The sequence below is a fragment of the Macaca fascicularis genome, chromosome 7 (assembly GCF_037993035.2).
Source record: "Macaca fascicularis isolate 582-1 chromosome 7, T2T-MFA8v1.1".
In the NCBI taxonomy this organism is placed as follows: Eukaryota; Metazoa; Chordata; class Mammalia; order Primates; family Cercopithecidae; genus Macaca; species Macaca fascicularis.
The window spans coordinates 168,817,492-168,832,547 of record NC_088381.1 but is presented as its reverse complement, the minus strand read 5'-3'; the positions used below and the strand labels follow the sequence as shown (position 1 = coordinate 168,832,547).

Sequence of the window (15,056 nt, the reverse complement as noted above, 5' to 3'; positions counted from 1 at the left end):
ATAGTAAGTTCTAATTACTCAAATCCTTATTTTTTAGCAATGAGTTGCTATTGGTATTTAGGTTTGTGTAGGTAGCATGCGTATCCTACTAACTGACTTCTCGTATTGTTCTTTCAGGTCATTCTCTTGAGGTTTTTGGTAGACAATCATCATCATCATTTAATCTCCTTTCCATGTTTTGCTTTTTCTTGTCTTATTACATGGGCTAGAAGTCCTAGAGCAACACTGGTACTCATTGCTCTCCATGACTACTCCTTTGCAGGTGAGGAAGCAAATATGAAGATATTATGGGCCCAAGGGACAGAGCCAACATGTAAAGCCAGTGCCCTTAACTGCTGTATAACCCATGGCCTTACTTACCTTTAGGTTTTACTGACTAATAGGATAGTAAACGTTAGTTTAAGACAGATGCCCTTTCTGACCCTTAAGGAGATATATACTTTTTTCCTAGTTTGCTGGGATTTGTTTTGATTTTATCAGATTCCCTCTGGCACCTATTGCATTGGTATCATGTAGTTTTTTTCCTGTGACCTGTGCTCGAGTTGAAATTTGGTCAACTCCAGTGTTTGCATCTTTGTCATGGCCACGGCGCCCCAGTGACCACAGCCGGATGCACTTCTGGGTGCAGCTGAGCCACCAGCCAGTCTGAGTGAGCTGGGACCTTCATGTCTCCTCCCCAGCTGTGAGTCGGGACTGGGCCCTCTCCTTCCTGTGAACAGGATATGTGGGATTCACTGAATGAGGGTCTTGGCTGGGTGACGTGGGGAGCCAATATTTTCTTCTTCCTCAGCTGTGGGAGAGAGTCACTGAAGAAAGAAAGCCACAGGGCCTAAGACCCAAAGCGTATCACCTGCAGTGTGGATTGACAGGCACTCCCAGGCCCAGGGGCCCAGTTAGTTGAGCTCCTGCCTTAAGCTGCCCAGCTGTTAGCCTGTGTCAGGGGTCTGAATGGGTCCTGACCACGTAGGCTCCCATAGAGCCCCCCTCTCTGTCTTATCCCCAGTTTCCGCATCCCCTCCCCACTCCCTCCTTCTCAGCTCTCCTTCAGGAACCTTCCATGCACCTGCTCCAGGTGCTGCACGGGGCCTCTTCCTCTATGTGGAGTTCACTGGGGATTTTTCTGCTGCTGCTCCCTAGTCCAGGGCACTGTGCAAAGGCCCCTCACAGCAGTAATCCCTCAAACCCCAAGCTCACCCTCTGCCTCTGGACCATCCCCACCCCTGGGCTCTTCTTGGCCACTGGGCCTGTAATCAGGGTTTCTTCTCCCAAGTCCAAGCCTGGCTCCAGGGTTGTCTAGTAGGGACTCTAGGTGACCATCACTGTCCCCTCCATCTACGACCACTCCAGGCTCAACATAACTACTGCATTTCCTAATGTTAAATTAAACCTGCTTTCCTAGAAAATGCTACACATGACCACACATTTAAAAAAGAATACCTGGCTGCAGGCCGGGCGCGGTGGCTCACACCTGCAATCTCAGCACTTTGGGAGGCTGAGGCAGGCAGATCACCTGAGGTCAGGAGTTCGAGACCAGCTTGGGCAACATGGTGAAACCCCATCTCTACTGGAAATACAAAAATTAGCTGGGCTTGGTGGCGCCCAGCTGAGGCACAAGAATCTCTTGAACCCAGGAGGTGGAGGTTGCAGTGAGCCGATATCGCCCCACTGCACTCCAGCCTGGATGACAAAGTGAGACTCTGTCTCAAAACAAAACAAAACAAAACAAACCCACAAACAAATACACAAAAAAAGGTGGCTGCCTTGCTGTGCTGTTATTTCACTGGAAATTTTGTTTCTCTATTCAGGGGTGAGGACAGTGACTTCTTTTCAAGTTTTGTGACCTTTGTCAGGTTTCAGCCAGGGGGTTCTCCTAGCTCTGGAAATGAAATTGGAAGGCCTTCCTCTTTTCTTTTTGTCTGCTGTGGAACAGTTCCTCTAGCCTGACCCTTCCCCCTTCCCTCAAAGGGTCAAATGTGGCCTCCAAACCAGGTTGGCCTTGCCTGCCATGGGGTCTTCCCCCAGGGGATCACTCTGTTCCCGCTGACTGCGTTGAGGAATTTGGAGGATTAATATTTTCCTAGAAAACTCCCCCCTTTCATCAATGTTTCTGCATTTATTAACTCGGGAACCTTCAGTGTGGTCATGTTATTTCCCTAGAGGTTTCAGGACAGCATCCGTGTCTGGCGTTTAGCCCCTGCCTGTCCGTCTTGTGGGCTCTGCCGCATTGAGGGTGGGAGGCAGTATGGAGTTGGCGCCCTGGGTGGGTGAGGGTAGGTGGGTGAGATCGAGGGATACGGGGCAGGCTGCCTAAGTGGCAACTCCAGATGGCACATTATGACTCAAACAGGCTGATTTTTCTGAAACAGGAGGTGGGCCAGGAAGCCCCCACTTTGAGAAATGCAGTTCGGATGAATTTCAATGTCCAGTGTTCACCCAGGAGGGGACGAACCTTTCGGATCCCGGGATGAGACTTGGTCTTCATCAGTCCTAATTTTGGGGGCCAGGAAGTGTTTTGGGTCATACCTCCTGGTTCCTAATTCAGGGTTTTAGAGCCAGAGAGGACCTTGGGTGGGGAGACCAGAGGGACACTGAGGGGCACAGTGGGCCTGAGCCCCAGCTATGAGGGCAGAGGGCAGAAGGAGATGGGGAGGAGGCAGGACCATGGCCGCTATGGTGGCCAAGGAGGGAGGCGGGTGTCAGGGGAGCCCAGGACCTAGGGTTGGAGAGCTGGAGGGGGTGGCAGCACCCTGGCCAGGGAGAGTCTGAGAGAGGAAGGATGGGCCCTGGGGAAGTGGAGAGGGGACCCAAACCCTGGGCTGCCTCCCAGGCCACTAGGGTCAAGGAATGAGACCTGGGCTCCTCTGTCCTGGGTTCAGCTGGTCGCTCTGGCTCTGGCATTCTGGGACTGGAATTCTGAGCTGAGCACACTCACGCTGGGAGGGATGTACATGGCCTGCCTGAGGAGCCCAGGGAAGCCCATCCAGCTGCCATGGGAAGTTTTGAAAGGCTGCAAGGCCCCTCACTAAGTAGCACGTAGACTATGTCCTAGCCCCTCTCCTGGGCGAGTGCCCCTTCACTAAGCCCCGGAAGGCCCCACACCAGCGTGGGGCACTTGGACTCCCCTCTGAGTTCTGCGCTGGACCTTGGTGCATGGGGAGAACTGGCCCTGAGCATGGTCACTCTCATGCTCCCATATGGAACCCCCTCCCCTGCACCTGTCACCTTCATGACCCAGCTCCCTCCAGGCCACCCACAAAGAGCCGCCTCGGGAAACAGACAGGCACAAGGCCCATGTGGGCCTTGGAGGTCATCTCAGGACCCTCTGAACCAGAAACTCCCAGGTTCCAAGAGTATGGTCTAGAAGGGGTGTGCACAGACCTGGGCGGGCTCACCCTTTAGCCCTGAGGCCTCCTGGCCACATGAGAGGGGCTGGGTGTTAGGCCGAAGCAGAGCCCTGGAAAGCATGAGCCCTGCCCGCCCTGCCCGCCCTGCCCGCCATGCCCGCCCTGCCCGGAGCCTGAGGCCCCTATGGGAGGGGACCAGCGTAGCCCGGCACACGCGAAATCAACGACACAGACACAAGACTAGCCCTTGTTGTTTATTTTTCAATAAACAAGGTTTTTTTGCATGTCTGGACCGGTAGTAAACGGGAAAGCTAAAAAGAGCGACAAGGACATTTTTTTAAACATTTTGGTGACAAAATTGACACTCCTCCTCCTCCTGTCCTAATTTGGGACCGAATTAGTGATTATGTCTTGGGTCGCTGTTTTGAGCTTTTCCGTTGGTTTTGCAAACTACATACTACACCAGACACACACAAGGTGTGGCCGGGCAGTCAAGGATCCCGACACTCTCAGCAGAATCTGGTGGCCATAGAACATGGAATGGCCATTTCTGCATGACGTGAAGACCGTGGCGAGGCTGCTGATGCTGCTCCTGTGGCACGGAGGGGGGGTAGTGCGAGTGGTGGGCACTGTGGAATTTGGGAGGGACGGCCTCATCGTGTGCTGGTAATAATTTGTTGCGTGGGAAGGTAAGATGGTGGCCCTTCTCCAAGGGAGGTGTCTGCTCAGGACCCTCCACTCCCACGGTATGTGACCAGCACCGCGCTGGGCTCCCTGGGGACAGCTGTGTGTCCGCCCCCCTCCAGACTGCCCCCTCGTCCTGCCTGCCCCGCAGCTCCCGCACACTGCCTAGTGCTCCGCAGGTGCCTGGAAATGCTTCCTGATCAGATGAGTTGCGGACGGTGAGCAAATGAATGAATGGGGAGTTGGTCAAGGATACCTCGACCTTGGGACGTCTTTTTCTTGTTATTAGGGGAACATGGCTGTTCTCTACAGCATCAAGATCGAAAACATAGAGAATTTGATCGTCTCACCAATCTTAGAATTTTGTATTTGGGGAAACTGAGGAACAGAATCGTTAGCAGACTCAGTCCAGGTCTCACGCTGAGAGAGGCCAGGCGGGGTACCAGACGCCCGCCTGACACATGCCAACAATTCTTTTTTTTTGTCTTTTAAATTTTTTTATTTCTTAAAACGAACTCAAAATGAGATGAGATGGTGACTTGAATGACTTCGTTGGGGAGGAAGACGGACTTGGGGCGGTTGTCAGAGATTGGGGCAGAGGATCCAGGGGTTTGGGGTGAGGGAAGGGAGGGGAAGGGTGGGGGTGATAGAAACGGAGGGCTGGGGGGGATCAGAGGGGAAGGATGAGGGGGATCGGAGGGGAAGGGTAGGGGTGATAGGAAAGGAGGGGTGGGCTAACAGGAGGGGAAGGATGGGGGGACAGGAGGGGTGGTGGGGACGGGAGCTGGAGGGGAAGGGGAAGGGGCTTGGCAGTGATGACAGTGGTCAGGAGGTTACTGGGTTTTAGGGGTGAGGCTGGGAGGGGCTGGAGACTCAGGGCTGAAGGCAGGGAGGGGTCTGGCGGGGACAGAGGCGGGTAGGAGGGACTCTGCAGAGTGCAGATGACTTAAGTGGTGAGGGTAGGGCGGGGCTTGGAATCAGGATGACAAAGGACGGGGTGTGAAGAGACCAATGGCTTGGTGGGGGGGAGTGGGGTGTTGGGAGTTTGGGCAGATGCTGGTCAGGCTTTGAGTCAGGATGAGAGGGCTTGGGCGGTGGTTGGAGGACGATGAGGCGATGAGGTCGATATCGTGTCATGACGATGGCGCAGGTGACCAATGGGTGGGTGACTGTGAGTTGTGTGCGGGTGACTGATGTGACTGACTGCAGATGACGAAGGTGATGATGACAGAAATAAACACCTGGAGCAAGGTAAACACGGCAGGCAACGCTCACAAAAGCTAAGAGTCTAGATTCTTATCTAAATCATCTAAGAAGCAAAATATTCCTATCTGGTACCCAAGGGCTGTTTAGCTGCCCAACCTCAAAAGCTGAAAAGCTAAACAGAGCTCTGTCCCATTTCTTTCTATTTTTGCACAAAAAATAGATGCTCTTTGTTAAAAAAAAAAAGTCAAATACAAAATTCAGAAGCTGGCTAGGTCTTTTGAGATCTGAGAATTATTAACTCAGCAACACAAATGTCAACCCGTGGCTATGTGGGCCAGGTCTTGGACCACATTTGCCACAGTACTAGTAAGCGCCCCACAAGTGACAATTTCCACTAATCCCCGTGAAAACCTTGGTGAGGGCTGTGTTGCTGCTCAGATTCTGCCAGGGGCACTTGCGGCTCAAAGTGCATTCAAGTCTCAAGGGATAGGGTAGGGGCAGGCATGGCGTTGGGGCTCTGGGTGGGCAAGGAGGGGTGGGAGAGGGCTGGCTGCCTAAGTGGCAACTCTAGATGGCACATTATGACCCAAAGGGGCTATTTTTTCCCAAATGGGAAGTGGGCCAGGAGGCTCCCCACTTTGAGAAACGCAGTTAGGATAAATTTCCACATCAAGTGTTCATCCAGGATAGGCCAAAACCTTTCGGATCCCAGGATGAGACTCAGTCTTCATCAGATCCTAATTTTTGGGGTCAGAAGTGTTTTGGTTCGTACCCCCTCGTTCCTAATTCAGAGTTTTAGAGCCAGAGAGGACTGTGATGGTCGGTGTTCAAACCCCTCCCTCGAGAGGGGCGAGAAAGTGGGCCCAGGATTGGGATAGGGACTCGCCAAGGATCACACAGCGAGTTAGTGGCAGGGCTGGGACAGGGACCCAGCCCCCCAGCAGCCAACCTGGGGCTCTCTCTGCCTGACACACAGCCGCTGCACTCCGCTAAATCTCAAATCAATCGGAAAGATCTAAAGGTAGCGGTGTTGAGCTGGATGTGAGTGCAAGTCGGATGTGGTGTGTGAGAATTAACGAACGAAAGTAATCGTAGCCCTTTGCACAGTGGGTGGTCATGTACAGCACTCGTAACGGTTTCACGAGGACTCTGTGGCCGAGACCCCCAGGGGAGGGGCGTCGGCACTGAGCCCTGGTTCTGTTGCCTTGTTTTTTTTTGGTCTTTTTTGATATTTCATTAAGTTTAGAGTTTAGAATAACATACTTATTTCTCTTACTTGTTTAAAGATGAAATTCTTATTATTATTCTGTATCATGCATTAAGAGAGAGAAAGAGGATTGTTTTAGCATTGCGCTTGTCACACAGCAACACAAAGACAATATATGTAAGCGTAGCGTTCACCACATTTGACACAAGAAAGCGCGAACTCCAGCACAAAGATTAGGACAGACCGCATATAGTGAGCTCTGCGGAACTCCAAGAATCTAGGGGGGACTGTGGGAGGGCTGCTTAGATCTCCTCGCCGCCGGCCTCCTTGCTGAAGGTGGTCATGTCGATCTTCTCGGGGAAGATGATGTTAACGGCCAGGTCTTCCCCGCTGTTGTACTGAAGCAGTAGGTTCTTCTTCTTCCGCAGCATGCGGTTGTAGCGCAGGTTGGACACCCAGGTCTCGCACTTGTTGAGGAAGACGATGCCCACGGTGCCCAGCACCACCAGGCTGGTGAGCACGCCCAGGATGGTGAAGCAGATGGCCTGGCCCTCGGTGAGGAGAGGGGTATTCTTGTTGAGCTCTTTCATGGACACCTTCAGGACACGGTGCTCGGGCTGCGGTACCGGCAGCTCGTGCACCCCAGGGGTCAGGCGGTAGGTCAGCCCGTAGCCGCTGGGCAGATGGGTGACCTGCTGGGGGCTCAGCGCGCGCTTCTTGACACAGGTGAGACCTGTGAACTCGGGCTTGCACAGACACTCGTAGCTCACCTGGGTGTGCTGCAGGCAGGTGCCCCCGTTCTGGCATGGGCCGCTGGCGCAGTTGGTCACCGGGCGGCTGCAGGTCTTGTCGATGAAGCCGGCCGGGCACCGGCAGCGGAAGTCGCCCCCGATGTCGGTGCAGACGCCATCGTTCTCGCATGGGTTGGGGGTGCAGCTGTTGGCCACGATCTCGCAGAAATTGCCTGAGAAGCCAGGGGGGCACAGGCAGGAGGCATGGGAGGCCCGGCCCTCATCATCCACGCAGGTGCCTCCGTGCTGGCAGGGGGAGCTGCAACACAACAGGGACACAGTAAAGGGCCTTGGGGGCTGGGCTACGACAGCGCTGCAGGGCACGGGGCTCAGGGCAGAAGGTCTCTGGCCTAATTAAGGGGCAGATGCTCAAAACACATCAGGTGAATGAGGGAGGGAAGGAGGGAACGCCAGCCAGGGAGGCACAGAGAGGTGCCCAGGGTCATGACCCCTGTCTGCAAGAGGCTCACCAGCAGCTCTAGGGGTGGGTGGGTGCCCACCTCACCCCCATCTCGATGCTAACCTGGGACACACCTGACCTCCCATGCCAGGACGCTCACGTCCTCTCCCACCTCTTTCTGCACCTCTCCAACCAGAGGACTGTTGGTTAGTCACTAACCAGCTGGGGAAACTGAGGCTAGAAGAGGAAAAGTCAGTGACAGCCCAGGACTGGAGCAAACCCCCTTCCCTTAGCTCCATCCCTGGGCTGCTGGGGCAGAAGAACCAAGCAAGGGGCACCCCTCACCCTATCCCGGGACCCGCTGTCGTCCTTCCTGCCTATGGCCACTATCGCTGCCAACCCTCATTATTATTATTATCATCATCATTAGCAGAGTGGATCCACAGGCTATTGTGCAGGAAGCGCTTGGGGACTCTCAAAGAGAAAGCAATACGAGGTCTGTCTATGCTGGCACGAGCCGGTGTCTGTGCCAGGCTGTTTAATAGTGGTCCATTCACCCAAGTGCAGCTTGCAAACCAAAGCTGTTTGCTCAAAGTGGAGCGCAAGGAGCATTTAATGTAAGTGCTTTTAAACGAGCGAGCCTTTTGTCATCTGATAAATGCCAAAACTCCGGGGAAGAAGGGGCAATAAACACAAGAAATCAGCATTGCTGCTTCAGGGTGCGGGCTCCATGGGAGCCAGGCTCTGAAGGAATTTCAAGGACCTCAGGCTCTATTTTGACACACTGGTTTAAGTCCGTTAGCGAGAAAAACAAAATATTTTAAAGCTCTTGTTATCTTTTTATCCTTCTTGCTAATAAGCAGAAATGGAGCTCAGTTGTCACCGGCCCCCACTCTGACCCTGTCTGAAGACTGATCTTCGGAAGCCTCGTTAATGTCCGCTTACAGCTGTTACAGACTACCGCGGTCTCTGCCATCCCGCAATGTCGGGTCAAGATAAGCTTATTTGCATGTTAGCTTCTGTTTCTTCAAAGGAAAGGGACACCCCCGTCCCCCAACTACAGGCCCAGGACTGGGTTCAAGTTTGGATTCTTATATTCGGACTCTGCCTCTGTCAAGATCTCCCTTGGCTTCAGGCTAAGCCCCATCCAACGGGGAGGAGGGATGGCTCAGGGCCGCCACAGAGATAACGGGTGGAGAGCGGCTGAGCCACTGGGAAGCATTGCTCAGGGAGGTCCAAGTGAAGACAGTGGCCATTCCGTTGCATCCACTGCCCAGGGGTCCCAAAGCTTCCCTCCCCACTGAGGAGAGCTGACAGCCGGCCCACCTCCTCTTGTGCTGGCAGAAACCCAATCGCTTCACCTCTCAGCCTGGCAACTCCCTCCACAGACATCCCAGAAAATCCAACTGCAGAGCCCACCAGTTCCCCAAAACCACCCCTGAGATACGGCAAGCGGGTTTCAAACAGCCTCAGCCCCGCGGAGCTCCAATCTCTCATTATGTTGCCTTTAGAAAATTATGCAGCTCGGAGTGTCAGTTCACCATTCCGATCGACTGTCAGTCACACGCATCAGGACGTGCGAACATCAGGGGAATATGAAATCGCCTTCGGGATCATTTGAAAAAATTATGGCAATGACACATTCCCCCCTAAACACCCCCATCCAGAGCTGTCCCCCACGGGCTGCCAGGATAAGCGCCTACTTCATCTTTTGTCAGAAGACAGGTCCAACAGGGTTAGGCTGAAAGGGTCTTTAGCGGGTGCGTGAAAAGCAGCATTCATTAGATCACACGTCGTCGGGAAGGATATTTACCCATTGATCACACAAGGCCCGTCCTTTTTCTGGCAGTCCTTTCCCGAGTACCCAGGGGCACAGGAGCATTCATAGAGGCCATCGTCCAGGCTCACGCAGGTCCCGTTGTTAGCACAGGGGGTCGAGGAGCAGGCCCGAACATCTGCGGGGTGATGGAGAAGACAAGAACTTAGTTTCCTCTCCATACACAAGCGTGATGTGGACCCCAGTGGGCTTTAAAACAGCTCTGTGGCCACCAAGTGGGGTCTGGAGTAAGACGGTGTAGGGAGCTCCCTCAAAAAATCCCACGAAGTGAGTTAGCTGAGGCTCAGTAAGCTGAATGGGGTTTCCTTGTCTAAGGTCACAGATCAGAAAGTCGTGGCCACTGGTACTCAAGCCAGGATAGCTGTTCCCTTTGCCTGGCACCAGGTCACCCCATATCCAGCAACATGTCCGTGACGTTCACTGTGGACATCACGCTCCTCCCTGCAACAGCATGCCTAGCTGAGATTCCCTCAGGCCTGTCTCCACCAGACAAGACTGCACGGACCTCCAGCCTCTCCTGTTGGGGGAGGGGTCCTGGCCAGCTGGGGGACGAATACAGCCCAACCCTCAGAAAAACCACCAGCTCTTCATACTTTTCCGTCAAAGAGGGGCAGTGAGGGGGATGGAGTCAGGAATCAAGAAACCTGTTAGCCCCAGCACTACACATGTCCCTGTGGTCACTTAATGCACTCAGGCTCTGAACTCAAGGGGTCCCTGGTAAAAAGGCTGCATCTTTAAAGCCAGGAAAATTAGAACTATTGAGCGCTCTCCTATCAGCGCAGGCTTCCATGAGCACTGGAATATTCCCACCATCTTTTAACACCTTCCATCAGGCACACTTCATTATTCAGGTTCAGCAAGCCAGGGACGAGCTGAACACAAGGGCCCGTGTCAGGGGCTCTCTGACGGTGGAGACCCCAGCTCCCCAGTGGGGCCAGGAAGGGACCCCTGTCCTGCCCTGTATCCAGCCTGCTGCCATGTGGCAGCAGAGTTCAGCTCCTCCCCATTCTGTGCCTCAGTTTCCCTACTTATAAAAAGAGGGTCTTTCCTTGGCCAATCTCTGAGGGACTCTTCAGCTTTGATTTTCTATAATTTGAGCTGCTGCACCTGCCAAACAGAAAGCCAGGGCCAGCGAGAGACACAGCAAGCTAAGGCAGGCTGGTGGGGGTGCGGGGAGGAAATTCCCCGTGCTGAAGCCACACACGTGCGTATTTTTTGTTCCCTCTCAGAGAGATCCACACCCTTGTGGAGGGGAGACTGCAATCAATCAAGAAGGAAGAGCCTGAACGCCGCGTTGATGGACTACCCTGTGGCGTTCCACGGAAGCCCAGCTTGGTGCAAGGACACATAAAGAGGATTTATCTTTATGGGACGGCACCGGCGAGGCATCAGCACGCGGCAACTCCGCGTCAGGCTCCTAATTCTCTGCAACCGGCTCTCCTGTCACTCAGAATCTTAAATTTAAGCTAAAAAGCTGGCGACCACCCTCAGCTTGTCCCTGCAGCTCTCCCTGCTACGCCAATCCTGGATCAGCCCTCCTGAGTCTCCAACCCCAAGGCAGGGGTGAATTAAGCTGCTCTGAGGAGAAGGCTGCTTGGGGGTCTCTGCCAGGACAGCAGCTGTGGCCACGGCAGCCTCAAAGATGGGCAAACAGGGGGAGGGAGGGCTGTGTCTTCTCTGGGACCCTAGACTCTCTGGCCATCCCCAAGCTGGCTGCCTTTGTCAACCTGGTGGGGAGGGGACATACCAAGGGCCCATGGGAAGGGAGGCATTTGTCTGGAAAATTTCAGCAAGGCTGTACTGCATTTAGATACCAAAGAAGATGGGCTCCAGGCTAAAACCCTAACCCTGATCCCACACGGTGGCTTTGCTGGGATCCCCCAGATCCCCAAACAACTCAGAGCTGCTGCCACTGCTTCTGTGAGGGGCAGCAGAGACGTCGGCCACAGCATGAGTCAGCCACGGGGAACCTTGCACCGTATTAGGGGGGCAGGAATGAAGGACCAGAGACAATTTGGAGTGTGAGGGAGCTCAGCTTCAGAGCCACGGCTGCCCTGCCTGTATAGGGCAGGGGCCATAACAAAACGCTCTTAAGTGTTCCTTAAGGGAGGATGTTAGTTGCAATCGAAGACAAAAATGAACTCTCTTTCTGGGGCTGGGGGAAAGGGTTGTAGCTGGCTTTTCTCCCAACTTCTTTCATATCACTTAGCAGACACTTGCGTTTCTCTGATCCTCCGTTTCCCTATCTGTACCTCTTTACTAATGTCGGGGACGAGGGACAGAGGCCCTGAGGGCAGGCTGCTACGCAGCTGGGAGTTTTTTTGTGGACTTCAGTTTGCCCAGACATTAGGGCAGGTTTTGCCAAATGAAAATGGGCTTAGACGGACATTTCGCAGCCTGAAAATGCAGTGACAGCCAACTCTCAATTGCTTAGGGTAACGGAGGCAAAGATTGCATAAATTAATGAAATCAACAGATAACACCCATCTTCACTTTAACCCTTTCTCAGCTTTTCCCAACCCCAGCCTCCCCCTATACCTGACCCGCTCAGTCCAGGCCCCCCAGCCCTGTCCTTCTGGCCGTGACTCAGCACCTGCCCCTCAACCCCTGAGCAGTGCTGGCCACCCCCCACCCCATTTGTTTGTCTGCAGCCTCTTTACGGTCTTGCGTGTGCTTTTCTAGGGAGTCTTAGCTCCGAGATCCCCAGAGCCTTGTCCATCTCTGGGCTTCCGTGACCTGGACAGGCGGCCTGGGGTCTGTGGTCCCACCGGCCCAGCTGTGTGTGTATTTTGTGACTCTTTATTCAACAGGAAGCTCCCCGGCCCCCACCCCATATCTTCTCTAGGTGCTGGGTGCTGATGGTGCAGAGGAGAGCAAAATACAGTCCCTACCTCTGAGGAGGCATTCGGTACCCGCAGGAAATTTATAAACAGATCGTTAGAATACAGGGCACGAGGTGTGCAGGAATGAGGAAGTGAGGGCCGCCAGCAACAGGAGCCTGGGAGGAGGTGGTGGGGGCTAGGGCAGGCAGGTAAGGATGCAGGGCTGAAGCAAACAAAGGCGAGTGCCAACCTCTATCACAGAGTTTCCCATCCCAGCCGTCGGTGCAAATGCACTGCCAGGGTTCTTCACAGAGTCCGTGAAGGCAGCCGGGAGAGGTCACGCACTGGTCACACAGGGGACCCTGCCAACCAGGCTGGCACCTGCAAGGGGTGGGGGAGAAAGGTGGGGACATATGAAGAGGGCAGGGGTAGAGAGGGAGCTCAGGCTACTTTCTGTGGAACCAAGGACCCTTGGGGGTCTTTGCACAGTGCCAGCCAGTGGTCCTGGGAAGGAACCATCAGTCACCTGCATGGGAAAACTGACAGAGAATGCATGCCAAGCTCAGGGGCCGACCTGGAGGGGTCCCGAGATCCCGGGGGAGTGCTGCGTTTTGCCGCAGTGGCCTGCAGAGGTCTCACCTGCCACCCCACCTCTGAGAATGCAGACAGGAGCTATGGCCGCCCCCACCCCCTGCCCTCATCTCCCCCGCTTGCCCCCACCAGTTTTCTGAAGGGGCCAGGAAGCTGTTTGCTGCAGCACAGTGGCCAAGTCCCCTGTTTTTTCTGCCTGACTTCATGACTCCCCAGGCTGCTGCGTGGCCCCCACAAGCTGCCTCTATGGAGCCACTCTATTACCTGCAAACATTGTCATCCTCGCAGAATCCATTTTGGGGGTTGCAGGCCGGGAAGCATTCAGCCCCTGAGATACAAGAAAGGTTATACGATCACCCCACCAGGCCCCAAGCCAAGGCAAAGCCTGTCTTCTCCCACACAGCCCTCCACTGTCCCCGAGGGCACCAACAGCCCTCTTGGGTCCTACCAGTCCGGCACACAGTAGGCACTTCCTATCCGAGCATGGATGGGGCTCAATGCACGCAGGAGAAAAATCTCTGCCACGTTCCCAGTGATGAAATGACCACAGTACACTCCCTAGTTCTTAGGAGCATGAGAAACACCTTCTCTCCCGACCCCCAAAAGCAAATACGACACCTCAAGTCCTCCTAACAGTGGGGATGGGGACAGTGGAGGGAAATATGTTGACCCCCGGGCACGCAGCCTGACCCTGACCATCACTTTTGCAACCTGAGCTGAAAAGGGGAGCAGATTTTGAGGTGTTCAGCTCTGGGAAAGCCCAGACAGGTTCACCTGGTGGGCTCCCCAGTAAGGCGTCTGGATTCTTTTGAAGGTTCATCCCTATTAAGCTGGGCACCCAGGTCAAATCTTCCCCCCTTTCCCCTACCCCAGACTCTTCGCATTAAGAAAACGATGACGACACAGGGTTTTGCTTAGCGGGCTGAGGTTGCAACACTGCTTAGAGATTCTGACACTTTAATAGGCACCTACTGTGTGCATTTACTCAACCAGCTCCACAGCTTCCTAGACAGCCCCCTCACAACTACTGGTGCAATAAGTGGGGGGGGGGGCGCTGCGGGAAGGGGGCAACTCTCTCGCTGTCAGAGACAGATGGCCGCTGCAGACAGAAGTGTCGCAGCCCCTCACCTAGACAAACGCGCCACGCAGTAAGGGCTCAGGCTGGGCTTCTCTGGGAATTGGGGGTTAAGACGGCAAAGTCGCCCCCCACCCCCGCCCCGAGACCTGTTCCCGAACGCTCACACAGAGACACCCCAAAGTTGCACCCCAGAGTATTTTCGTAGAAGACTCCACAACAGCACCTCATTTTTCCATACCTCCTTGCTCAGCGCACCGACACCCCTCTGGCGCCACTTCTGCGGGGCGGGAAGGGGCTGGGGGTCTCACACATCCCCTGCGCCCTGGGACCCCAGGGTCGGGCCTTGGCAAGCGAGGGTGGCGGGGAGGGCGAGGCAGACACAGCGCGGGGTTTAGGGCTAGGCGGGACGGGAGGAGTTGGGGCGCACGAGACGGGGCGTGCGGGGCACCGGGCGGCCGGCGGGGCGTCGCAGGCTTCCCCAGAGGGGGCGCGAGCCGGGCCGCCGGGGGGCTCACCATGGGTGCTGTGGCCGAAAGCCAGCAGGAGCAAGAGGACGCGCAGGAGGGCTTCGGTCGCGGTCATCTCGGGGCGGCCGGGGTCGCGGTCCCGGGAGCGGTGCGGGCGCGGGTCCGGCTCCTGGCGCCGCACTGGGCTTCTGGTTGCGGACGCGGAAGGGGGCGCGGGCGCGCAGCGAGGGGAAAGCCAGGGCTGCACCGGGCTGCGCGCTGCGCTCTCCACCGCCGCTGCCGGGGAGCTGCCGCCGCCGCCGCGCGCGCCGCCCTTTTCGTACCGCCTCCCCCCCCCGCGGCCCCCGCCCCCCGCCCCCGCCTCTGCGCACACGGGGCCGGCGCCGGCCAGTCCCGGTGACCCCCGCCCCTCACAGGGCCGCCCCCCACCACTGCAGTGTCCCGGAAGCTCGCTGGCGCACACGGGTGCACTCTTGGCTAGACGGGCACAGGTACCCCGCGAGCGTTTGGCACACGTTCCCCCCCACAGGACAGCATGCGGCCGCGCACACACAGGCCTGCCTAGGACAAGTCGCAGGAATCGAACCTGGGCCGCAGACCTCCCCGGAGAGCACAAGTCCGCACGCAGG

General features: G+C 55.5%; 1 protein-coding gene across 4 annotated transcripts; it reads right to left on the bottom strand.

Annotated features, from left to right (window-relative positions):
* Positions 1 to 4,502: 4,502 nt before the first annotated feature.
* DLK1 (delta like non-canonical Notch ligand 1) lies at positions 4,503 to 14,719 on the bottom strand. 4 transcript variants are annotated; one of them, XM_073998213.1, is made up of 6 exons: positions 14,476 to 14,719; positions 13,147 to 13,210; positions 12,542 to 12,672; positions 9,446 to 9,587; positions 7,212 to 7,491; positions 4,503 to 5,269 (listed from the first exon to the last, which is right to left on the bottom strand). In XM_073998213.1, exons 1-6 carry the CDS (start codon positions 14,540 to 14,542, stop codon positions 5,162 to 5,164), a joined length of 792 nt encoding a protein of 263 aa, XP_073854314.1. In that variant the 5' UTR covers positions 14,543 to 14,719; the 3' UTR covers positions 4,503 to 5,161. The 4 variants fall into 4 exon arrangements, with proteins under 4 accessions (XP_073854314.1, XP_045252933.1, XP_045252934.1 ...); XM_045396998.1 differs by lacking the exon at positions 4,503 to 5,269 and adding an exon at positions 6,511 to 6,992; XM_045396999.1 differs by lacking the exon at positions 4,503 to 5,269 and adding an exon at positions 6,511 to 6,986.
* Positions 14,720 to 15,056: the final 337 nt, after the last annotated feature.